Source organism: Saimiri boliviensis, chromosome 1 (genome assembly GCF_048565385.1).
Source record: "Saimiri boliviensis isolate mSaiBol1 chromosome 1, mSaiBol1.pri, whole genome shotgun sequence".
Classification (NCBI taxonomy): domain Eukaryota; kingdom Metazoa; phylum Chordata; class Mammalia; order Primates; family Cebidae; genus Saimiri; species Saimiri boliviensis.
The window spans coordinates 64,778,516-64,804,290 of NC_133449.1; the positions used below are offsets into that span (position 1 = coordinate 64,778,516).

At 50.3% G+C, this 25,775-nt stretch overlaps 1 protein-coding gene across 3 annotated transcripts in view; it reads left to right on the forward strand.

Annotated features, from left to right (window-relative positions):
- The first annotated feature begins 3,047 nt into the window (after positions 1-3,047).
- The window catches only part of FBXO41 (F-box protein 41), a 30,607-nt gene continuing 7,879 nt past the window's right edge, over positions 3,048-25,775 (forward strand). Inside the window, exons 1-10 of one of the 3 annotated variants that reach the window (XM_039474677.2) lie at positions 3,048-3,442; positions 6,118-6,294; positions 18,317-19,354; positions 21,400-21,625; positions 22,106-22,179; positions 22,431-22,789; positions 23,516-23,757; positions 23,977-24,092; positions 24,208-24,360; positions 24,730-24,825. In XM_039474677.2, coding sequence (XP_039330611.1) covers positions 18,450-19,354; positions 21,400-21,625; positions 22,106-22,179; positions 22,431-22,789; positions 23,516-23,757; positions 23,977-24,092; positions 24,208-24,360; positions 24,730-24,825 — 2,171 coding nt within the window. In that variant the 5' untranslated portion in view covers positions 3,048-3,442; positions 6,118-6,294; positions 18,317-18,449. Of the gene's footprint in view, positions 3,443-6,117; positions 6,295-14,525; positions 15,929-18,316; positions 19,355-21,399; positions 21,626-22,105; positions 22,180-22,430; positions 22,790-23,515; positions 23,758-23,976; positions 24,093-24,207; positions 24,361-24,729; positions 24,826-25,775 lie in introns of those variants that run through there. The other 2 variants (XM_039474675.2, XM_039474680.2) reach the window with 2 other exon arrangements.

The following is a 25,775-nucleotide window of genomic DNA, read 5'->3' on the forward strand; positions in this document are numbered from 1 at the left end:
AAGTGCTGGGATTACAGGCTTGAGCCACCACACCTGGCCTCTATGTTTTTTTAAATATTTTTTTAAAAGAACATAATGTCCAAATCCACACTCTATAGAAGAGAAAACTGAAGCCCAAGATGTTTGGGGAGTCTCTTAAGGGCACACAGATAGTAAGAGAATGAAATGGGCCTTGAACCTGGGCCTTCCAGTTCCAAGACCAGTACATTTCTAAATATCCACTCACTCCACAAATACTGAGTGCTATTACATGCTGGGCCAGTGGTTCCCAACTATTTTACCTTCTGGTGCACCTAAGAACTACAACACATATCAGTAACGGTGGCTGACTCAAGTCCTGATTCTCACACTGGAAAGATGGGAAAGAATAGTACATATCTTGATGAGATGGGATATGGGTGAGAGTTAGAGAAAGCAACCCAGTATGTTTGCTCTATTCTCTCCCTCCACCCTAACTCATGTACCCTATTTCAGATAGGCTACACTAGGCCAAAACTGCTTCCTGTGATCCCTCTGCCTCCATTATCCGTCTTTCATTCCACATTGCCCAGCACTAATGAAAATTTCCTAAAACACCATTTACAACAAACAAGCGCTTTATCCCAAACTGACCAAGCTTTCCACACTCCTATAAAAAATACCTATTTTTCACCCTTGCTGTCAAAGCCCTCCATATCTGATCCAAATTCACCTTCCAGCCTCCTCTGTCATCTCTCCCTTTGTGCTTTGCTCTGCCCCCTCCCTTTCCCCTATCAGTTTATCCAAATGCTCCCACCCTTGAGCACCTTCAAGGGCAGAAACCTTGTTTGATCCACATTTGTGGTCCCCATACCACCAAGCCTAAAACTAAAGTGCTTAATTATTGTGTCAATTAGTTAAAACAAAAAAACCCAAAAGGAGAAGAAGGGAAAGAGAAAGGGGAAGGAGGAGGGAAGGAAGGTGGTTGGAAAGTATGAAGCTGGCAAAGAGAAGAGGGAGGAGAAAGGATAAGAAGGGAGATATGGGAAAAGCAGGACTGAGTCTGCAGCAAGGGGCCCTGATAGACCCAGCGAGATGCCGTGGGTCTCATGAGTGGGACTACACCTCTGGCTAGTCTGGGCCTTTCCAGCTCTTGCTGAGCCCACAATTCTCTCCCTCAGCTCTGGGACCCCAAAGGTATCTCTGTCACCAAGCTCTCTCTCTCTCTTGGTTTCTCTGGTTCACATGGAGTGGGATTCAGTTTAACATTTTTAGAACTGTGGTTCCCATAACAACCAAGCAGGAACCGTTGTCTGTGAAATGTAGCATGGGCACACATCCGTACATATACACTTGCATACAGTCATAGACATATGCACACACACGTGCACACATGTGCAAATACACATGCATGAACTCATACCCACACACACATGCACACTGGCATGTATGTGCTCATGGATACATGTCCTATGTACACATGCATGTGTACACATTCTCATGCACACATGCAAAAAAGCACACACATACATAGCCATGCCTGTCCCAGATTGTTTTGACACATTCACAGGTTGCACAGAGTGAGGAGAAACATCACAACAAAGGTAAAACTAAGACAATATACAGACATTTTTAGCCATCTGCAAGAACAGTTGGATTTAGGGAATCAGGTGAAGGTCCAGTGGACTTTATTATAGCAAACAGAAGGCAGGAGGGCACTGTGGCTGAGCACAGATTTTGGAGTTTGATGACCTGAGTTCAAATCCTGACTAAGCCATTTGTTGAGCGCTAAACTTTAGCTTCTTCATCTGCAAAGTGGGGATAATAATATTAGGAAGAGTAACTGATATGCATAAAAATGATTAGCATGATGCTTGGCACTTGGTTAACAGGAGCTGTTATTGTTTAGGTATTAGGAAAAGTGATTTCTTATTTGCCCAATCTCAGAAGAATTCGAGGAGGAAAGAAATTCAGGAGCTACAGAGAGGAAGGGAAGATCAAGAGAGGGGGAATTCAACCTGATTGGCCACTGTACAGCCTCTGTTCTTATTAAATTTGCTATTCCCCCAAAGCTACTGACAAGTTTATAAATTGTCCTTCCTAATACTGAATGTGCCAATGCCTCTGCCTTCACAGAAATGGGATGGAGATCAAAGAAAGTTCCCATGAGCCCCAGATTTACTGGAATCCTGGGACTAAGTTGGGTTTCTGCTCTGCTGCAACCAGACTGCCCCTCAAGGCACATGTGCACAGCCCTGCACAAGCACCACCCTCAGGCTGAAATAACATCCCCTTTTATCATCCAAAACTCAGCTCAGCTCTGACCTTGGTAGCCTCCAAACCCTGTGTGGTTTCTCAGCCTCACTGCCGCCCTGGGGTCTTCATCCAAGCCCACGACAGCCAGATGGTTCCTGCCTCACCATCCAGATAGGCCTTAGGCCAAAGGTGGGACCCTCCAGGTGCTCCAGTCCCAAAAAGCCTGGCTCCTCTCCTAGCCAAGTGGAGGGAGTGGATAGGAGGGAACCAGGGCCCTGGAGGCCACTGCCCTTTTCCTACTCCTCTAGGTCCGGGATGGGATTTGTGATGGGGACACGTGTTCCTAGGTGGCACTTTAAGAGCAGAATTGGGTTCCCGGATGGGGTCCAGCAGGAACTCTGCTGGTTCCCTAAGAACGCCAAGAAGGGATCATCCCAGGCGGTCTCCGCGGAGACCAAGCGTCTGACCCTAGGTCACCGAGTGCACGACCCAGGCGCGCTGCCCAGGAGGCCGCTTAGGGACCGTGGCGCATGTCTCAGGAGTAGTGCCCGCGCCCGCCCCCTTCCGGATTCACAGAACCTCCTACCCTCGATTTGCCCCCGAGTGGAAGCAGGCCCAAACCAGAGTGGTAGGGTTAGGGCGGAGAGGCCCCGATTCAAGGTGGCCAGCAGAAGCCACAGCTGGAGGTGCCCAGGGCCGGGAGTGCACTGGGCGGTGCCGGGAGCCGGGAAGGCTGAGACCCGGGAGGGGCGCGGCGGCGAGCCGTCCCTGCACCCCAAGGCAGCGCCGAAGACCCCTCCCGCGTCGAAACCACCTTGAGCGGAAAACGTGGGGTCCCGGCGCAGCCGCTTCTGGCCTCCTCTGCCGCTCCCCAGCTTACTGGAGAGCCCGCCCCGGAGGAGGAGCCGGCTCCGCCCCACCTCCGCGCTGCCTCCCTCCCCCTTTCCTTGCTTTCCTCGGGCCGCGCGCCCCCTCCTCCCCCTCCTCCTCCTCCATCCTTCCTCCCGCAGGGTTCGTGAGCCCCTCCCGCTGCGACTGGCTGGGAGGCTTGGCCGCCCCCGCCCCGAGAGGGAGGCGGGGGCGCTAGCGGCGGCGGCCACCCGAGGCTGCGGACGGGAACGAGATCCGAGGCCCCGAGGCGGCCCTGCGTCCGGACCCGGCACTCGGGGGCTTTTCTGCACCCCCAGCCCTGGGCCGCTGGGCCTGGCCTCGCTGCGGGGTGGAGGAGGTAAGGGCGAGTCACGGGCACGCTGCGGGACTGCTCCCGGAGAGGGAAGGAGGGAGGACCCCAGCCGCTGTCTCTTCTTCGCCTTCCTTCTCCCCCACCGCCCTCCGGAGGCCCGCGAGGCCGCCCAACCGGGAGGGATTCTGGGCAGGCCAGGCCAGAGGCTGGGAAGGGGTTAATTTAAGAAATTAAAATCAGAACGTTTCAAGACCAGGCTTCCCCTCCCCCCTCTCGCCTGTCGCTCCCCGAGCCTGGTGTTGGGGCAGGGGCGGGCTCCAGAACCCCACTGGGACTCTGGACCTTGGAGAGCAGGGGGCCGGAGGGAAGGAGAAGGGGAAGCGCCCTGAAACCCCAACCCTCCCCACCTGCTTCTGAGGGGCTGGGGGAGGGGCCTGGTGTTAAGGCCTGGCTGGGCACCTGTGCGGGTGTCTGTGCGTGCTGGTGTGCACGTGTGATAGTCTGGAGGTGTGCATGTGTGTGCACGCATGTTTCTGTCTCCACATCCAGTTCCTGCACTGGTGACAGTGCTCACAGTGTCTCTGGATATGTGCGCCCCTCCGCATTGCTTTGCATGTGTGTGTGACATGGGGCCCGTGTGCACTGCCCACATTCTGCTGGCGAGTACAGTGTGGGCCTGCTCTGTCCTTAGGTCTCTCTGCAGAACGGGGCCCAGATGGTTTTCTGGGTGTGGGATCCAGGTGCTGGAGCCTGTGTGTGACCTTGGGAGGTGTGTGCCTGTTTGCAGTAGCAGGAGAGTGAGGGAGGGCTTAGAACAGAAAAAGCAGTGCCAGGGCTGCCAAGAAGGCAGAGGACTGGATGCATTGACCCCCATGGGTCTTCGCCAGACTGGAGTGACTATTATGGGAGGTATACATGTTGGGGCCACAGCCACAGGTGTGGAGAGCCATAGCCCCAGCCTTCTTGGGGGATTCAGAGGGATTTATAGAGGCAGTGGGCATTCCTTTACTCCCCACCCACAGGGGCCTAATAGGGGTATAATGGGGACAACTCCAGCTGCCTCCCCCATCCTTAGGATACCTCCACCTGCTGGCAGATGCCTCCTAAGAGTACTGAGTTTAGAGCTTCATTTCTTTGGCTTGTAAATCCATCTGTTAACATCCAAACCTTCCTCTCCCATTTCTATAATCTCCACCTTCTCAGCCTCTTTTCTGCATGTGGATTTTATTTGGAAAGAGAGAGAAAGAACTGTTGGGCCCTCAAGGCCAAGTGGGAGTAAGAGAGAAGATGCCATGGGTGTAATGGAGAGTTGGGGGCAGGGAGGCAGGGCCATCAGAAAACAAACTCTATTACCATCTCAATTTTGCCTGATCTGAATTTAACAGAGAAAGAGGCAGCCACAGAGAGGGAGTCTGGCAATATCCAGACAGTTGTTTCTAGATTTAGGGATGCCTAAATGGTTTCGCTTTTGTTTTGGAATATTTTTTGTTTTAGACAGGGTCTCACTCTGTCACCAAGGCTGAAGTGCAGTGGCGTGATCATGGCTTATTGCAGCCTTGACCTCCCGGGCCCAAGTGATCCTCCCACCTCAGCTTCCCGCATAGCTGGGACCATGCATGTGCCACTGCACCTGCCTAATTTTTTTTTCCAGTAGTGACAGGGTCTCCCTATGTTGCCCAGTCTGGTCTCGAACTTGTGGGCTCAAGTGATCCTCCTGCCTCAGCCTCCCAAAGTGCTGGGATTATAGGCATGAGCCACTGTGCCCAGCCTTGTTTTGGAATATTTGTAATGGGAAGGGGGTGATGATTGTTGAAAAGTAATTGCCATCCTGCCTTTGAATTCCCTAGATCTCTTTACCTCCCTGGTGACCTATCACACCCTTTATCCATTCATTTAACAAGTATTTATTGCATGCTACCATGGGCCAACCTATGTTAGTATGACATTCCACTCAATCAGAAGGAACACAATGTGAGACCAAGGGCATAAGCTTTGGTAGTCAGGTAGTACTGGGTTCAAATCCTAGTTTGTCATGGTTTTAGTTATTCATTAGAGTGTAACGGACTACCCCAGAATTTCCGGATTTAAAACAACAGTGATGTATTATTCCTCATGGTCTGGCGTTAGCTGTGACTGTGGGTGTGGGCTCTGCTGGTCTCACATGGAATCTCACACATCTGCATTATGTTGAGAGACTAGCAGGAGAGGGACATCAAAATAGCCTCTCATTCTCCAGGGTCTCGATACATATGGCATCTAATCATTTGGTAGTCTAGCCCAAGTTTCTTATGTGGCAGCTGGATCCCAAGAGGGAGTATTCCAAGAGGACAAGACCTAAGTTACAACTGCTGATCAAGCCTCTGCCTGCATCAGGCTTGCTAATGTCCAGTTGGCAAAAGCAAGTCACATGGCCAATCCCTGAGTCAATGTGGGAAGAGAGCACATAAGGAAGGGCAGGAATACTGAGAGGCATGTCTCATTGGGGACCACCAAACAGTCCCATTACAGACTTTCCTTGGGCAAGTGATTTGGCCACTCTGAGCCTCAGTTTCCTCATCCTAGTATCGAGGCAGTACCACCTACTTGGCAGCATTGTTGTGAGGACCAAGTGAATAGCATGATGTCTGACCAGAATCATTGGTAGATAAGTATTCACTGTTTTGATTGTTAAACTGCAGGCACCCTAATGGCACAACTCTCATTCATTTATGTGTACCCAGTGCCTAACATGGGCCTTGTGCTGGACATCATTTGCTGGGTGGATAAAAGGGAATGAAGCAAACAAGCCCTAAGCCTTAGAGCTCATCTTAAACAAAACAGCAGCACTGAGAAGACACAGCAAGATTTAACCTCCCAGTAAGTCACCAGCAGAATCAGGAAGTCAGCTGTTATTCAAGGTGATTTTTGGATTTATTTAATTATAACTAGTTCATCCAGTTCCATGATGATGAGTGGTGGGAACTGCTTTGGTTATGTAAAATCAGTTTCTCCATTATTCAGGGTGATTCTTCTAACAACATACTGATGTCGACTGTGTGTGAAGATGAATCAATTGTATTGTCCCTGCTTCCATTGTGTGTATTAGGAGGTATATGAGGTACAAACATGTCCATGATTATCAGTATGTGATGCCTGTTGCCACATCCTTGAAGAGGTACAGTAAGGAGTGATTCATGCAGTGATGTGATTTGAGCTGAAGAGGGAGAGGTCAAGGAAGGCTTGATGGAAAAGGTGGCATTTGAGCTGGGCCTGCAGAATTTAGGCCCAGGAGTCCCAGGAAGAGGGACCAGCATGAGCCTAGACTTGGGGATGTGACAGCACATGGCATTTCCCCATGGAGCAAAACCTTGTAGGGCACACTAAGGATGCACATGGGAGAGAAGCAGGACAAAAGCTAGAGCTGGCAGAGCTCAGGGATGGTTAGATTCCAGCCAGTCTTGACTTAGGGCAAAAGCAGACAAGCCCTAAGCCTTAGAGCTCAGCTTGAACTGAGGGTGGATGTCACCTCTCAGAAGGTGGCCACCCTTCCAAGATGTTTTTAGAAAAATTACATGACTGGATCAATATAGGCAAAAAAAAAAAACAACTTTGGAAGCCATGAGAATTCAAAGCTGGAAGATTTATAGACTCCAGTTAGACAATGTCAATGGTTCCGATAGAAGGGGATATAGGCCTGAACTGGGGAAGTGGCTTTAGGAAAAGTAGACAGAATCAAAAATTTTTTTTTTTTTTTTTTTTTTTTTTTTTTGAGATGGAGTTTCACTTTTGTTACCCAGGCTGGAGTGCAATGGTGCAATCTCGGCTCACCGCAACCTCCGCCTCCTGGGTTCAAGCAATTCTCCTGTCTCAGCCTCCTGAGTAGCTGGGACTACAGGCACGTGCCACCATGCCCAGCTAATTTTTTCTATTTTTAGTAGAGACGGGGTTTCACCATGTTGACCAGGATGGTCTCGATCGCTTGACCTTGTGATCCACTCACCTCAGCCTCCCAAAGTGCTGGGATTACAGGCTTGAGCCACCGCGCCCAGCCAGAATCAAATATTTAGAAGATAGTGTTGCCAAAAATCAGTGACTGATGAGATCTGAGTGGGGACTGAGAATTCAGAGATGGCTTAGGGGGTTGCTATCCAGGGTGCTGAATAAATAACAAGGGTATTGGTTGGATTAGGAGCCATGAGAAAAAAGGTTTGAAGGTAGGTGTTGTGGTATTGTGAGTTCAGCATTTGTCACATTAAGCTTTGAGCCGCCAACATTGAAATAAGACCCTTTTCATTCTCTCCTTCTCTATTTGCTGCTTCTAAGAGGCATTTTTTAAAAAAGCATTGCTATAAATTTCAGGTCTAAGACATTGAATTATTCATGCCTCAAGCCAGCGGAAGTGAAGATATAGAGTAGAATGAGGTTAGCCTTAAGAAGCATTTAAATATGTTCAGGTCACTCCCATCTTAGAAACTGCTTCTGGATTCTCCCATGCTACCTCCTCCTCTTCACAGTTGAGCTTCTAGTTTTCATTCATTCTCTTCTCAAGTCCTTGCCTCACTCACTCCTCAGCCCACATGAGCCAGGCCCATCAAAGCAGACCTCTTCAAAGTCCCCAGTAGGCCCTTCCCACTTCTGCTTTTATTTGTGTTGTCAACATTATTTCTACTGTTGTCCACTCGTCTCCTGGACATCCTCTCCTGCCTAAGGTTCCTTGCCAGAACTCCCATTTCTGCTGCTGGTTCTTAGGAACCTCTTGGTTCTTCCACCTCTCTGACGGTTCATCTTCCCCCGCAGCTCCCCTCTGTCTACACCTTCTCCCTGAACTTGCTCATTTATTAAGCACTTTCCTTTTTACCTTCAAGTTGCCAAAACTGTATTTTGGCTCCATGCTGCAATCCATGTACTGAACATCTCTACTTCCATGGCCCACTGGAACCTTAAACTCATGGAATCCACAACCAAACTTATCTCCCTTCAAAACTTGCCTTCCTCCATTTCTCCTCCTTACTGAGTCACGTCCCCATCTCCCAGTTGCTTAAGACCCAAACCTGAGCCTTATCCTTGAGTCTTCCCTTTCTTACCTGCCACAGTCATTCTGTCACCAGGTCTTCTCAACTCTCCTTCCTTAATTGCTCTCATATCCATCCTTCTCACCATTTGCACTTCTGCTACCTTGGTTAATAATTTCACTTCTGGTGTTCCAACAACCTTCTTCCTGACTTTGGCTGCCTGTATTTCATTCCCTAAACTGTAAATCTGATCAAGCCCTTGCCATTCATTCAGTCCACAAACACTACCCCATGAGCACCTGCCCCATGCCAGGCACTGGTATAAGTGTTGGGGAAATAGCAGTGATTGAGATATACAATGTGTCTACCCTCATGGAGCTTACCCTTATAGTTCCCTGAAGGAGGAATACCGTTTCTCACTTCCTCGCCCTTATACATGCTGTTTCATGTGCTCCGAATGCCTTTCTTCTCCTCCCCAAACCTCATAATTGCTGTTCCTCACCTGGCAATTATATTTTGCTCTTCAAGAGTTAGCTTAGATGCTACTGACACTGGGAGTTCCCCAGTCCCTCAATTCCTCAAGCTAGGTTAAGTGTAGAAACCTGTGCCTGCCTCTTGCATAAGTTTATTTCATAACTGTATCCTCTAACACCTCAGTCTGCCCTGGGAGATAACAAACCTGCGTGAAGGCCAGGACTGGATCTTGTTTGTCTGTGTCCTCAACATACCTAGCACAGCACCTGGCATGGTGTAATTCAAGGTATTCAGCAAACAGACATAGAATAAGTTGTGTTTGAATAGAGCTTAGGAGAGAAGTCTAGGCTAGAAATGCAGATTTGGGAGACTATTAGTTAGGATGCTTGATTGCAAGGGACAGAAATTCAACCCAAACTACTTTAAGCAAATTTGCCAATTTATATAACTAGGAAGAAGGGAAATGAATGGGTCTTAGACACCCAGGTGCTCACAGTTGTGGTGAGAACTCTCTAGCTCTTGGCCCAGCTTTCCTCTGAGTGTTGCCACCTTGTTCCCCACTGTGCATGGGCTTTCTCCATGTAGTGGGTGGAGGTTGCACAAGTCCATAGACAGCTTCACCATCCTAGCATGGGATCCCAGAGGGACAAGAGGACTACTTGATCTTTCATATAAACTCCCAATAGGACTCTGTTGGCTCAGCTTAAGGAATGTACTCAACCCTGGGTCAATCACTGTGGCCAAGAACATAGAGATACTGTGATTGGCCAGGCCTGGGTCATGTGCCCATCCTACTAGGATTGACAACCTGGCCAGAACCACATAAAGTACAGAGGGGCAGCTCACTAAAGAAAGGATGATCCAGGTGAAATCTCCTACTACCTATGAGAGAGAAAAAAAAGAAAGGATGAGATGTTGCTATTAGCAGAAGGTGAAGAAGACTTGCTGAGCAGATGAAAATCATAATGCCCAATGCAGGGACTATCAGTGACCACGTGATGGTGGAAGCCATAGAAATGCAAGATGATCTGTGTTACTGGCAGAGTCAATGTGTGGGAATGCGACAGGAGACAGGAGCTAGAGAAGACACACATCCTGAGATGGTTGGTCTTGTTTGAAGAGATAAGACTCACATACCTGAAGGCCTTAAAAAAATTATCTCTGATTAGTTTAGCCTGTAGAATCCTTCTATCCAAACAAAACCTTGATGGGGATTTGAGAAAAAGTAGGCTTGAGATAGGCATTTCAAATACGACGAGAATCACAGGGCTAGAGGCAGGGCCAGGCTGAAAAAGGAGGATAGTGTTAGGGCTTGCAGAGGTTGCTGATTTGGGGAGACTAGAATGCAAAGGAAAATCTCCAACTGTTCTGTCATGGTGCTCATAGTACAGACCTGGGATAAAATTTGAACAACACTTCTGTTTTCCTTTTTCCTTCTGTCCCTCCTCCCCCTGCCTTTATTGCCCTTTCACCTGCATTCAAGCAAAGCTTTGGGGCCATGCTTAGGAGGTGCTTAAATCTAGACAAAAATTTTCCTAAGATTCATAGTCATTCCTCAGCTCCAGCAGATGGAGGGCAACTGTAAAGTGGACTGGCCTGGGGTGAAGAGGCACCTGGATCCCAGAAGCCCCTCTCTTCCTCCACCTGACACATTCATCCCAGACTTTCCCCTTCCCCTGCTCTCTGCCAGCATGGCTAACAGGATGCTGTGAGGCAAAAAGGGGCACTTCAAAAGTACATGGTGAGAGGTGGCAGAGCAGGGAGAAGGCTGGCTACTTCTGGGGCCCTGAAAGGTATAGAAGGGCCACTACTTAGTTAGGATGAACAGATACACACAGATGTCCTGATACCGAGCTCACTATACGTTGTGGAATAACTTTGTTCTTGAACAGTTGTGTATGTGTATGAACTCTAGAATATCTCTGGTCACTTTGCCAATTTCTTCAGTTTTGTCTATAGTTATTAGTCTATTTAAGTTTTCTATTTCTTTTTGAGTCAATTTTGATACTATATATTTTCCTAGAAAAGCATTCAGTTCACCCAGATTTTCAAAAATTTGGGCCAAGAGTTGTACCTGGTAGTAATTTAAGAAAATCTTCTCTGTGCCAGCAGTTATATCTCTTTTATCCCCCATGTGTTATATATATATATTCTCTCTCTGAATAAATTTGCCAGAGAGCTATTTATTTTCTTGCTCTTTTCAAAGAACCATCTTTTGGATTTACTTCTGAAGGCTACTTTTTGGGTTTTAATAAACCTAAAGGCTAAATGATGGTGATGTTGTAACAATTACTACATATCTTTTTTTTTTTTTTTGAGATGGAGTCTCACTCTGTTGCCAGGCTGATGCAGTGGTGCAATCTCAGCTCAGTGCAACCTCTGCCTCCTGGGTTCAAGCCATTCTCCTGCCTCAGCCTCCCAAGAAGCTGGGACTACAGGCACATGCCACTACACCCAGCTAATTTTTGTATTTTTAGTATAGACAGGGTTTCACCATGTTGGCCAGGATGGTCTTGATCTCTTGACCTCGTGATCCACCCACCTCAGCCTTTCAAAGTGCTGAAATTACAGGCGTGAGCCACTGTTCCTGGCACCTTTCTTTCTTTCTTTCTTTCTTTTTTTTTTTTGGAGACAGAGTTTTGTTCTTGCTGCCCAGGTTAGAGTACAATGGTGCAATCTTGGCTCACTGCAACCCCTGCCTCCCAGGTTCAAGCGATTCTCCTGCCTCAGTCTCCTGAGTGGCTGGTATTACAGGTACCTGCCACCACTCCTGTCTAATCTTTGCATTTTTAGTAGAGACAGGGTTTCACCATGTTGGCCAGGCTGGTCTTGAACTCCTGAATTCAGGTAATCCGCCTGCCTCGGCCTCCCAAAGGGCTGGGATTACAAACGTGAGCCACCACACCCAGCCTACTACATATCATTTTTTTAAAAAAGAAAGTTAAGTTTTGGCCAGGTGCCATGGCTCATTTGGATTTTAATATTAAAATCTAAATGTAGGCCTGGCCAACATGATGGTGCACACCCGTAATATTAGCTACTTGGGAGGCTGAGGCAGAAGAATCACTTGAATCCAGGGGTGGGTGAGGGATGGAGGTTGCAGTGAGCTGAGATCACACCACTTCACTCCAGCCTGGGAGACAGAGCAAAACTACATCTCAAAAAAAAAAGAAAGTTAAGTCTTGCCTCATATATATACTAAGGTATTTATGGATGAAATAATATGATATTTAGGATTTGCTCAAAATTATCCGATAGAGGGGGTAGGGCAAGTGTGAAGCAGGGAAGTAATGCGCAGATGAAGGAAAAGTGGCCAGGAGTTGAGAATTCTTGAAGCTGGATGATGAGTACCTACGAGTTCATCATAATACTCTTATTTTTTAACATTTGTGAAAATGTCTATAAAAGAAAGTTGGTTTTAAAAAATTCCTAGACCGGGCACGGTGGCTCACGCCTGTAATCCCAGCACTTTGGGAGGCCGAGGCGGGTGGATCACGAGGTCAAGAGATCGAGACCATCCTGGTCAACATGGTGAAACCCCATCTCTACTAAAAATACAAAAAATCAGCTGGGCATGGTGGCACGTGCCTGTAATCCCAGCTACTCAGGAGGCTGAGGCAGGAGAATTGCCTGAACCCGGGAGGCGGAGGTTGCGGTGAGCCGAGATGGCGCCATTGCACTCCAGCCTGGGTAACAAGAGCGAAACTCCGTCTCAAAAAAAAAAAAAAAAAAAAAAAATTCCTATCACACCATGCATACCATAAATTTCTAGCTGGGTTTAAAAAATGCAAATGGGCTGGGCATGGTGGCTCACACTTGTAATCTCAGCACTATGGAAGGCTGAGGTGGGCAGGTCACCTGAAGTCAGGAGTTTGAGACCAGCCTGGTCAACATGGTGAAACCCCATCTCTACTAAAAATACAAAAATTAGTCAGGTATGGTGGTGTGTGCCTGTAATCCCAGCTACTCAGGAGGCTGAGACATGAGAATCACTTGAACCCAGGAGGCAGAGGTTACAGTGAACCAAGATCACCATACCACTGCACTCCAGCCTGGGTGACAGAGCGAAACTCTGTCTAAAAAAAAACAAAAAAATCCAAATGTAGGCCAGGTACACTGGTTCATGCCTATAATCCCAGCACTTTGGGAGGTTGAGGTGGGTAGATCATTTGAATCTAGCAGTTTGAGACCAGCTTGGGCAACATAGTGAGACCCTGTCTCAAAAAAAAGAAAAAAATAATATCCAAAAGGAAATCATAAAGCCTAAAGTAAGTGGCAATGACTTGGTAGTATGTAAATCCTTAATTCTAAAAAAGCTCTTAATTCTAAAAAATATTCTGTAATTTTTTAAAAAAGGAAATCACAAGTCTCAAAAGAAAACATATGTAACTGTTTATATAATCTTTGGGTAGGGAGAGATTTCCTAAGCATAATAACAAAATCAGATTTTCCTGCGGCAGAATTTAAAACTTTAGTATGTTAATAAAGACCATGAACAAAAGTAAATGCCAATCAACACGCTTGAGAAAAATATTTGCAATATAGAAATGAGAAAAGATCAATAATATTAAAAGCTTTTATAAATCGATTAAAAAATGTGAATGTTCAGTATGAAAATGAGCAAAGTAGTGCACAGGCAAGCCGCCAAAGAGATAGAAATGGCTGGTGTACATGTGAAGAAATGTCCAGCCATTACAATCAAGGAACTGCAAGTGAAACAGCCAGGCCACTTTTCGGTTTCAAATTGGCAAGAGCACAGAGGCCAGATCATGAAGCTGAGGAGTTGGGCTGCAGTTGGTAGTAGACGGGGTACCCTTGAAGGAGTGTGAGCATAGGAATCTGACGCCTTTACAGATGGAATAGAGCTGTGGGACTGAAGGCTGGGCCAGCAGTCTCAGCGTGAGAAGGCTGTGGTCTGGAAGAGCACAAAGCATGAGAAAAGAACAGTTGAGCTGAAAGCACTCGGAAGGAAAAAAAAAACAGTAGGTCTTGATGGTTATCAGAGAGAAAAATCAAGATGGCCAGTGGTTTGGCTGGGAGGACAATGACACCAAAAGAAACAGGTGCTGGGTAGTAGGTGAGGAGAAGTCTGGGATTTGTTTTTGACACTGTGGGCCACTGTGTTAGTCTGCAGTCTTATTACTAGAGACTGGCAACTGACCCAAATGATTAAAGCTAGAAAAACATTTGCAGCCCTTCTTAATGATCAAGTCCTGGATTAGAGCTTCAGGCACATCTAGATGTGGAAACCCAAATGATATCATCAGGGGTCTTTTACTTCTTTTCTCCCAAAGAAAGGACAAAAATGTCCACAAGTAGCTACAGGCTCACATCCTACCTACTGAGCACAGCTCCTAAAGTACCTGTATCAGTCAGATTGAGAAATGAGTCTGTTACTGACCCTACCACTGTGACTCTAATGGAAAAGACTGAGGTCATGTGTGTTCCCTGGGAGCCAGTGGATGCAGGCAGCCCTACCCAAATCTACTCAAAGTGCAGCGAATTAGGCCGGGCGCGGTGGCTCAAGCCTGTAATCCCAGCACTTTGGGAGGCCGAGGTGGGTGGATCACGAGGTCAAGAGATCGAGACCATCCTGGTCAACATGCTGAAACCCCATCTCTACTAAAAATACAAAAAAATTAGCTGGGCATGGTGGCACGTGCCTGTAATCCCAGCTACTCAGGAGGCTGAGGCAGGAGAATTGCCTGAACCCAGGAGGCGGAGGTTGCCGTGAGCCGATATCGCACCATTGCACTCCAGCCTGGGTAACAAGAGCGAAACTCCATCTCAAAAAAAAAAAAAAAAAGGTGCAGCGAATGGTTCTCAAAGGGAAAATTGGAAATCAATTCACAACCAAGAGGGACGAGAGCCGGGCAGCAAAAACAATCAACATCCACTGTATTTCACTTCTTAGATGTCCAAGATTGACACAGACCCCCTTTCCTGTGTAATTTTAAAAAATACTTCCCTGTTTATCATAATGCAACTATCCCTCACCAAACTTAAAGCACAGTTCTCCCACTTCTGGGAGGAGACATTCGAAGTTTTCACCCAGTTACCACATCTATCCCCAATTTAACATCTTGGCAATAGCAACGGGCTGTTTGGTTAGATACTAAGCTCATGGTCTTTCCATTTATGGCCCAACCACAATGATGGAGAGAAAACTGTATCGCTGAAAGAAGAAAAGCCATCCTAGTTGAAGAGAGAGGTGAGGAAAAAAACCTGGTCTGTGGTCCACATGTTTGACTCAAAGATGAAGAATAGGTTCCCTGTTACACCAATCTTGCTGCTCTGATTTTGCTGTCTCTGTGGGAGGGGCACTGAGGGGTGCAGGTTTGGAGAGCTTCAGGGCAGCCATAGGGGCTGAGCAATCCTATCTGGCAATACAGTTCTCTTAATCATTGGGAGGCTTTTCAGTCTGTTTGCATTTGGTCATCCCCAGAGCTATTAACCAGAGCTACAGACCTCTATGAAAGTTATGATTCTTGAATAAAGTCCCTGGTGGTGGTGTAGGAGGGGAGGGGTTATCTCTCAGCAACAGGCCCCAGTGTTCTGTGCATCCCAGGAGCCCCTGGTTCTGCAGCCTCTAGCTGGGCCTCTGCCACAGGGCAATGCAAACTCTTAATCTGGGGTGGGAGGCAAAAGCTAATCTGCCCCTTCTCACTCAAGCTGCATCCCAACAGAAGCCTGCTTATAAGAGAAGCTTCTGTCCAGCTGGCAGAACACAGCAGGAGGGGTTCAGCAGGGCCTGAGGAGTCAAGTATCTGTCAGGCCCCAGGCTTGTCTCCTTCTTAGTTCCCAGCCTCACTGTCTTCGCTTGAGCTGACTTTAGCTTGAAGAAAAGAGCTAGCTCTTAATTATCTGACTCTCAGCCATATTGAATTACTGGCCGCAGGCAGAAAGGACCTCTCTGGGCAAGCCCAAATTTTCTTCCTCTCTGCTTTCAGATGGGCTCCTTTCAGCCAGAGTGTGTCTCTTGCTTGTTGGACCTTACTGAGGCTATGGGAAAGACACTCTCGACATCCTGACATTTTTCTACAAATCCCCTAATGTTGCAGGCATGGTAGGTACATGGCCTGAGCTCCAGGGATGGCGGGAGACAGTTTAATCAGCTGTTTTGTTGCTGTTCTGTGACAGGGTCACCAACCCTGTGAGTGGGGAGTGGGGAAAGCAGTGCCAGCTTATGCCCCCCTCCTTAGTTCAGCTAATTTCATTTGTGGGTCTATTAAAAATTTCCATCTCTGATTCTAATTTCTGAGTTAGGGTACTTCCTAAGTGTAAGTAACCAGACCTAACTGTAACTAGCTTTAAGCAAAAAAGGGCATAGGGGGCTAGGCGCAGTGGCTCACACCTATAATCCCAACACTTTCGGAGGCTGAGGCAGGCAGATCACTTGAGTTCAGGAGTTCAAGACCAGCCCGGCCACCATGGTGAAAACCCGTCTCTACTAAAAATACACAACAGTTAGCCAGGCGTGGTGGCACATGCCTATATCCCAGCTACTCGAGAGCCTGCGGTAGGAGAATCGCTTGAACTCGGGAGGTAGAGGATGTAGTGAGCTGAGATTGCACCACTGCACTCCAGCCTGGGTGAAAGAGTGAGACTCCATCTCAAAAAAAAGGTGGGGGTTGGGGGGGACAGAATTGATTGCTTTGTGCAACTGAACAGGCCAGGCTCTCAGTGTCTGTGAGAATGTCTTTCTCCCTCTAAGTTTTGCTTCTTTGGGTTGGCTTCATTCCCTGGTGTCTCCTCTCAAAAGGAGAAAGGATGGCCTCAGCAGCTCTGCCCTTCTCCATCAGCTTAGAAACCTGATCCCAAAGAGAATGCTTTCCCTCAATCATTCCAGAACAGTCCTGGGGCTCACTGGCTTAACTTTGGTGCTCTGTGTTTATCCCAGGACTGATTTGCCAAGTCTATGTCACATACCCCAGACCCTGTGAACTGAGAAAGTAGGGAAGGATGGTTCCCTATGGTCAAAGCAGGGTGCTGTTACCGGGAGGAGGACTGGATGCTGGGCTGGCATAGGGAACAGACATCCACCCATACATCCTGTGGGAATGCCAGAAGGCAGCAGAACTCTGTGGCAGGTCAGGATGGAGAACTAGAGCTTAGAGGTGTAAGTAAACCTATGAGAGGGAAGCTGACTGCCTGCCTAGGGGGAAGGTAGAGATGGAGGGCCACAGAGGCAGACCTCAGGGAATGAGGGTGTTTAGGAAGGCAGCAAGAACAGGAAGTTGCAGAACCCAGGTGAAAATCCATACAGGAAGGCTCACAGCAGCCTGTGAAGATGGAGGGATCAACAGTATCAGCACAGGACCAAGAAGGGGAAGACCCTTGATGACAACTGGCTTGTCTGATCAGCAAGTGATCTGTGACCTTGATCACAGGGCAGTAGAAGCCCTACTGCAGGCAGTTAGGAAGAGGATGGCAGTGAGGAATGGGATGGAGACCCCACATGGTAGGAGAAGGGTGACAGGAAGCCAGAGATGGAGGGGCAGCAGGAGTTGAAGGTGAGGAGGGTTGGGATGCTCGAATTGGTGGAGGGGTGGGGGGACCTTGTGCCGTAAGGGGTGTGGGGAGGATGGATAATAAAGCACTTGGGGTGAAGGTGGGGCAGGGACACTTTCTGGAAGCCCACCCCACCTTTAATAGGTCTGAGAAAAAGACCTAAGTGCCTGGAATAGTAGGGATAGAAGGATGTGATGCAGAAATCAGGACAGAACAAACAGTGACACATGCAATGTCATTAGGTGGAGTGATGTCTTGGTCACTGCAACATGGTAACGATAGTCCCAGCCTGTGTGGGGATGCAGTCTGCAAAAAATGAAAATAAGCATCTTCTTCAACTTTTACACTCAAGTGTACAGCTTGATGATTATTTACATATGTACACAACTGTATAAACACCACTCAGAGCAGATATAGAACATTCTCCACATCACATAAAGCTGCCTCCTGCCTCTTCATGTAGCCCCGAGCGGGGGACCTCTATGCCAACTTCTTCATTATCAATTGTGTATGTTCTTGAACTCCATCTCTCTGGAATCCTAAAGCATGCACTCTTTGGTCTGGCTTCTTTCATGTAACATAATATTGGATGAACTCATCCATGTCACTCTGTGTACCAATAGTTCATTTTCTTATTGCTGGGTAGATTCTATCATTGTAACCATTCTACCGTTGATGAGCACTTGGGTCGTTTTCAGGTTGGAACCATTACAAATAAAAGTAATTACGCACCCTCCTCTTTAAAAACCGACATCTTATTCTCTCTCCCTCTTGCTCATATACAGGCCCTCCCACAGGTGCGAAAGCAGCCCAGCCTCCTCTGGGAGGTCTCCCCTTGCCCCCTCGATGCGAATTTCCTCATGGCTGGGGGATGTGAGCTCCGGACTGGGAGCTGGGGTGGAAGCAGCGATACCCTCTTCCTAAGACTCATCCTCTCTTCCAGCCTCCTCACCCCGGGCCGCCCTGAGCCTTCCTGACCCCGCAGTGGGGCTCGCCCGCGGCCCCCCATGAGCGCTCCCGGCTGACCGGCGAGGGGGGCCGCGGTGGAGCCTGCGTGCCGCGGGGGCAGCGGGGCCATGGCCTCGCTAGACCTGCCGTACCGCTGCCCCCGCTGCGGGGAGCACAAGCGCTTCCGGAGCTTGTCGTCGCTGCGCGCGCACCTGGAGTACAGCCACACCTACGAGACGCTCTACATCCTCTCCAAGACCAACAGCATCTGCGACGGCGCCGCCGCGGCCGCGGCCGCTGCTGCCGCCGCCTCGGGCTTCCCGCTGGCGCCCGAGCCCGCCGCCCTGCTGGCCGTGCCCGGCGCCCGGCGCGAGGTCTTCGAGAGCACGTCTTTCCAGGGCAAGGAGCAGGCGGCCGGGCCGTCGCCCGCGGCGCCTCACCTGCTGCACCACCACCACCACCACGCGCCCCTCGCCCACTTCCCCGGAGACCTGGTGCCCGCCAGCCTGCCCTGCGAGGAGTTGGCCGAGCCGGGCCTCGTGCCCGCCGCCGCCGCGCGCTACGCGCTGCGCGAGATCGAGATCCCGCTGGGGGAGCTGTTCGCCCGCAAGTCCGTGGCGTCCTCGGCGTGCTCGACGCCGCCACCTGGGCCCGGCCCCGGCCCCTGCTCCGGGCCGGCCTCCGCCTCCCCCGCGTCCCCCTCACCTGCGGATGTGGCCTATGAAGAGGGCCTGGCGCGCCTCAAGATCCGCGCGCTGGAGAAGCTGGAGGTGGACCGGCGGCTGGAGCGGCTGAGCGAGGAGGTGGAGCAGAAGATCGCGGGTCAGGTGGGCCGGCTGCAGGCCGAGCTGGAGCGCAAGGCGGCTGAACTGGAGACCGCGCGGCAGGAGAGTGCGAGGCTCGGGCGCGAGAAGGAGGAGCTGGAGGAGCGCGCGTCTGAGCTCTCGCGCCAGGTGGACGTGAGCGTGGAGCTGCTGGCTTCGCTCAAGCAGGACCTGGTGCACAAGGAACAGGAGCTGAGCCGCAAGCAGCAGTGAGTAGACCCTCGAGTCCTGTAGGTGGTTGTGCCCGTCCAGTCACTGTGCCACCACAATCACCGTGGGCGTGCCTGAGTGTGTCTATGTATGTAGTTATGGCTTTGTAACAGATCTATGGCCACAAGCATGCAGTGTTGGTGTGTGGGGCCAAGAGTGTCACGATGATGGGTGCTTGGTACTGTGAGGACATGGCAGTGTGACCCTGTGCCTCTTTGTGAAGACTGTGCCTTTCTCCTTCTCTGTCCTAGACAAGCCAACTCTTGCATTTTGGCACCAGATCCTCTTCCCTTTTGCTTTCCTAAAGACGTAGCTCAACTCTTCCCCTCTCCATCATGAGATTTTCTGTTTCTGCAGATCATTCCTAAAAGCATAAAGACATGATGTCATTTCTCCCATCTGCCTTAACCCTCTTCCCCTTAAGCTACTGCCCCTTTTCTCTCCGCCTTACAGAAAACTCCATGTATTTGTTTATACATCTTGTCTCCAACTTCTTTCCTTACTTTCTCTTGAACCCAGTCTGATCGCATTCCCACCTCTACCAGGGTCCCTGGTAGAGAGACCTTCCTGTTGCTAAAGCCAAACCATCATCTTACTTGGCATATTGGCAGCGTTTGACACAGATGACCCCTGACATGCCTTCTCTACCTGCCTTTTGGGACACTCTTGGATTTCCTATCTTTTTGTCTCAATCTTCTTCATTTCTCTGGTCCTTAAATGTAGGATTATGAACTACAGATGGCTCCTGACTTACAATGGTTTGACACAATTTTTTTATTTTCTGATGCTACCAAAGCACCACACAGTCATTAGAAACTATACTGTATGAAAATGAAAAACAGTATGAACAATCATACTTTTTTTAGTACAGTATCCAATAAATTACATGAGATATTCAACACTTTTTTTCATAAAATAGACTTTGTGTTCAGTGAATTTGTCTAACTGTAGGCTAATATAAGTGCTCTGAGCACAAGTAAGGTAAGCCAGGCTAAGCACTGATGTTCAGAAGTAGGTTAAATGTATTAAATACACGTTTGACTGATGATATTTTCAACTTATTATGGGCTGATGGGGATGTAACCCCATTGTAAGCCAAAGAGCATTTGTATATAGATATTATTTATATGTCCCCATTGTGATATAAACTCCATAAAGGCAGGAGTTGTTCACTGCTGTTTCCCCAATACCTAGAACAGTGCCTGGCACCTAGAAGGTGCTCAATAAATGTTGAATGGACACACAAACAACCGGGAATGCAATTGGGAGTAAGTACACATGTGATTCTAAGTGTGCATGTGTTCATGAACTCCTACAAGTTGGTGCAAACTCTCAGTATGCTTCCACATTTGAGTGTATTCCTCTGCGTGTTGATGTGACTTAGCGTATATTTTTGAATGTTCCTGAAAGTGTATTTGACTATGTCGGTGGTACTGTGCCCCCATGGTTCTTTGCGTGTCTCACACTTGAGCACGTGTCCGAGCTGGAACATGATGTGAGTATAGAAACATGAATGTGTGGGGCTGTGCCTGGGGCTGTGTAATGGGGCTCTGTGTGGGGATATGTGACATGGCTGGTGACTCATAAGTGTGTGCCTAGGAGTGTGCTGTGTTGGGATGCTGGGTACTGAAGGGCATGTGTGTGTGTCTGAACATGTCTGTGTTTATGAGAGAGATGTCTGGTTATGGCATATGGATGTACATGGGGTACATGTGTGTGGGGCTGTGTGTGTGCCTGGAGTGATTGTGTGGAACTGAGTATGCCTGAGTATTTCTGTGGAGAGCAGGGTGTGTAGTTGCATGTCTTGTGTTGGGTGGGTAGGGTGTGAGTGTGTAGCTCCGAGTACAATGTGCATGCGTGCATTTCTGTTCTGTGTCATCGTGTGGGGCCGTGTGCTTGGCCTGTTCTGCAGAAACCCATGTGACCATAGGCAGACACCGCAGGCAGCTGTGCAGGTGTCTCCCTGCACTGGCTGGGCTCTCCTTCGGAGGGGATGTGGGCAGGCAGGCCAAGGCTCTGGGGTAAGAGACTGCTCTGGGCCCAGGGAGGTGGTGCAGATTGACCAGTTCCTGAAGGAGACAGCGGCGCGGGAGGCCAGCGCCAAGCTGCGGCTGCAGCAGTTCATTGAGGAGCTCCTTGAGCGGGCTGACCGTGCCGAGCGGCAGCTGCAGGTCATCAGCAGCAGCTGTGGCAGCACGCCCAGCGCCAGCCTGGGCCGTGGAGGTGGGGGAGGTGGCGCTGGCCCCAATGCCCGGGGCCCAGGCAGAATGGTGAGTGCCCACATGCCTTCCCTCCTTTGTCTGCACACCTGGCCCCCCGCAACCTCACCTTTCACATGGCCAGACCTCTCCCCATGATGCCCCATCTGCCCCTTCTTTGGCTTTTCCTCCATGAGCAGATGCTGGGAACAGGGGAGCCCCTCTGATTCGGCAGGAGTGCCAGTGGCAGCCCCTAAGGCTGTAGGGAGATGTGATCCAGTGGCCCCAGCCCTCAGCAGCTATCTCTGCCCATCCCTGCAAATGAGAGCCCAGGAGCCACTAGCTGGGGTTCAGGGTGCTGGGTGGATGTGGGGAGGCGGCTGGTGAGCCTGCCTCTCTGGGCTGTCTGTCTGTCCATTTGTCCATCTTTCCCAACTTTTTTCCTTCTCTCTCCTCCCCTCCTCTCCATCTTTTACCGTTTCCCCTGCTATTCCTGCTCATCCTCTTGGCTCCTCTGCCCCTTCCTTTACCTCCCACTCTTGGGGCCCACAGCGAGAACACCACGCAGGCCCGGCCATGCCTAGCACATATGCAGTGTCACGGCATGGCTCCTCTCCCAGCACAGGGTAAGCCTCGGGCCCAGCCCACCCCATGCAGTCTACCCTCGCCCTGGAAAGATCCGCTGGCCTGTCTGGGGCTTGTGTCATCCTCTGCCCCTCCCCTCCCTGGCTCACCTGTGTCTGCCTTTCCTCACCCAGAGGGGGCTTTTGGAAAGCAGGGCGGGTGGGTTGCCCTTGGCTGATGGTAGGGACAGAGTGGGGAGTTTGGGCAGGCCTGGGGCCTCTCACCCCTTACTGTGCGGTCCACCCTGCCTCAGGGCCTCCAGCCGTGTGCCAGCCGCATCCCAGAGCTCAGGCTGCTATGACAGTGACAGTCTGGAGCTGCCCAGACCAGAGGAGGGGGTCCCTGAGGACAGTGGCCCTGGGGGCTTGGGCACACGGGCCCAGGCTGCCAATGGGGGCTCAGAACGGTCCCAGCCCCCTCGCAGCTCAGGCCTGCGGCGCCAGGCCATCCAGAACTGGCAGCGCAGACCCCGCCGACACAGCACCGAGGGGGAAGAGGGTGATGTCTCTGACGTGGGCTCCCGAACCACTGAGTCAGAGGCCGAGGGCCCGCTGGATGTGCCCCGCTCCGGGCCTGCTATGGCTGGACCATTGAGCAGCTGCCGGCTCTCAGGTAAGTCCTGGAAGGGTGGGCAGGGAGACACAGGACTGAAACAGTGAATTTCCTGGGCTCCTGCACCGCCCCCTTTCCCCAGACTTGCCCACCCTCCTACATAGCGCCTTTCAAGCCTGGGGCAGGAACTTTTTGACAGGGCAGGGCTGCAGTGGCACAAGTATACTCAGATTGTCTGTTGCACAAGGATGCCACATCCAGCCGGGGGAGTGGTCCATTCACCTGGTAGGCTCATTAACATTTACAGGAGAGCAGTTGAGTGTTGCCTCCAAACTCTGAAGCCCCTGGTGCAGTGGGGGAGGCCCCGCATATGTGTGGGTGGGTTGGAGATGAGAGGGTTAGGGTCAGGGGTGTAGCTGCACCCCATGTTCTAGGCAGCCCCATGCCTGCCCTCTGTTTTCAGAGGCCTGGTTTATACTCCAGCACCCCCCAACTCCTTTCCCTCTCCAAATCTGATGCATTACCTCATGTAGAGGGTGAGTTTGAGTGATATATAACCTTAAAAAGAAGGTTTACATAAGGTACACCTTTTTGTAATGTGTAAAATTAGAGATGCGGTACTTCCAAGGACAAGGATGGAGAGGCCCCTTTTCCTTCCCCCCCCAGGCCCTGGTACCCCAGCATGCCCATTCCTCTGCAGCTCCCACCCTGCCCCAGCTCCCCACACACTTCCCTACACCAGCCTTGACCCTCCGCTCTCACTTTTGAACCCCTGGTATTCTGCAGCCCGCCCCGAGGGAGGCAGTGGGCGGGGTCGGCGAGCAGAGAGGGGCAGCCCCTCACGCTCCAATGAGGTCATCAGCCCCGAGATCCTGAAGATGCGAGCCGCCCTCTTCTGCATCTTCACCTACTTGGACACGCGCACACTGCTGCATGCTGCCGAGGTCTGCCGGGACTGGCGCTTCGTGGCCCGCCACCCTGCAGTCTGGACAAGGGTGCTGCTTGAGAATGCCCGTGTCTGCTCCAAGGTGCCTGCCCCGCCTGTCTTCTGTTCCCTGCTTGAAGCCACCTTTCCCCCGGGTAGAATCTGACCCCTCAAGGTCTGGTCTTTGCAACCCTTACAACACTAGTGCCAACCTGGCTTGTCTGAAATGCTCTCATGGGGCCTTCTATCCCGGGGCTGGCCCACCTCCAGCCAACCGAGTTCAGATCCCTTCATCTCCAAGTACCCTTCCCCGCCCCTGCAGTTCCTGGCAATGCTGGCTCAGTGGTGCACCCAGGCTCACTCTCTGACACTGCAGAACTTGAAGCCCCGGCAGCGGGGAAAGAAGGAGAGCAAGGAGGAGTATGCCCGGAGTACCCGGTGAGGCCTGCAGTGGGTGGGTGGTGGGTGCTGTTGGGCCACAGACCTAGAGTTAAGTAAGGATGTTTCCCAGAGGAGGAGGTGGCCAGCTCTCTGAGTTTCTTGTCATCCCCAGGGGCTGCCTGGAAGCTGGGCTGGAGTCCCTGCTGAAGGCAGCTGGGGGGAACCTGCTGATCCTGCGTATCTCCCACTGTCCAAACATCCTCACCGACCGCTCACTCTGGCTGGCCAGCTGCTACTGCCGTGCGCTGCAGGCTGTCACCTATAGGTGGGTCCACCCGACTAGAAGCATGGCCCATGCCCTCTCAGCCCAGGGTCCTACAAGATCCCAAGGTGCTGCATAGTCTCCGCCAGGGTTCTCAAGCAAAGGGACCCAAGAGCTCTATGGCTGAAGGGAAGGAAGCCTCAGCAAGAGCAGAGGCCACCAGAGTGGGCAACTCCAGCTTTGTCTTGTATCTTTTCTTTTTATTTATTTATTTATTTTTTGAAATAGAGATGGGGTCTCGCCGTATGGCCCAGGCTGATCAAGAACTCCTGGGTTCTGGTGGTCCCCGACCCTGGCCTTGGCCTCCCAAAGTGTTGGGATTACTGGTATAAGCCACCCTGCCGGCCAACCAGCAGTTTTGTGTTTTCACAGGAGTGCCACAGACCCTGTGGGCCACGAGGTCATTTGGGCCCTGGGAGCAGGCTGCAGAGAGATCGTCTCCCTCCAAGTGGCGCCACTTCACCCCTGGTGAGCCCTGGCAGGTTTGTGGGGTGGGAGAGGGGACACAGTTGTTCCTGGTCTGGGGCTGAGGACTGAGCAGATCAGAGCCCATTCCACAAGCTATTAGGACAGATTCATGCACATTAATCTGTCCATTGAGGCCTTAGGAGAAGGGCTTTAAAATCAGACCTGGTTGGCCAGGTGCAGTGGCTCATACCTGTAATCCCAGCACTTTGGAAGGCTGAGGTGGGCAGATCACCTGAGGTCAGGAGTTCAAGACCAGCCTAACCAACAGGGAAAAAACCTGTCTCTACTAAAAATGCAAAATTAGTCGGGCATGGTGGTGCGTGCCTGTAATCCCAGCTACACAGAAGGCTGAGGCAGGAGAATCACTTGAACCCAGGAGGCAGAGGTTGCAGTGAGCCGAGATCGCACCATTGCACTGGTGAAACTCTGTCTCAAAAAATAATAATAATTAAATAATAATAAATAAATAAAATCAGACTTGGGGTTATGTCCTGGCTTACTGGCAGTGTCACCTTGGGCATCCCAATCATGTCTTAGTTTCTCAAACTGCAAAGTAAAGGTGGTATTAGGAACTGTGGACCTTATTAGGGCTGTTACTAGCCCAGATGAGATCAAGTACGCAAAGCCTGCAGAGTCCACAGTAATTGTTAAGTAAACACTAGCTAAAAATCACCAGTACTGTTTGACATATGAAAGGCGGTTCAGGGAGGTCGGTGTATAAGAGCCAGTTGTTGGAGACTCCAGCTTATGAAATCCTTTCTCACTCTGCCTGGAGTTCCTCAAACACACCAGGCTCTTTTGCTCCACACACTTTGCCTCTCTCCACACGACAGCTCTTCCCAGTCATTCAGTGTGCCTTCTGTAATACCCTTGGGAGAGTGTGTCACTACTTGCCTGCCTCCATCTCCACTGCACCTTGCCCTGACCCCTCTGTCATTGACTTTGCAGGA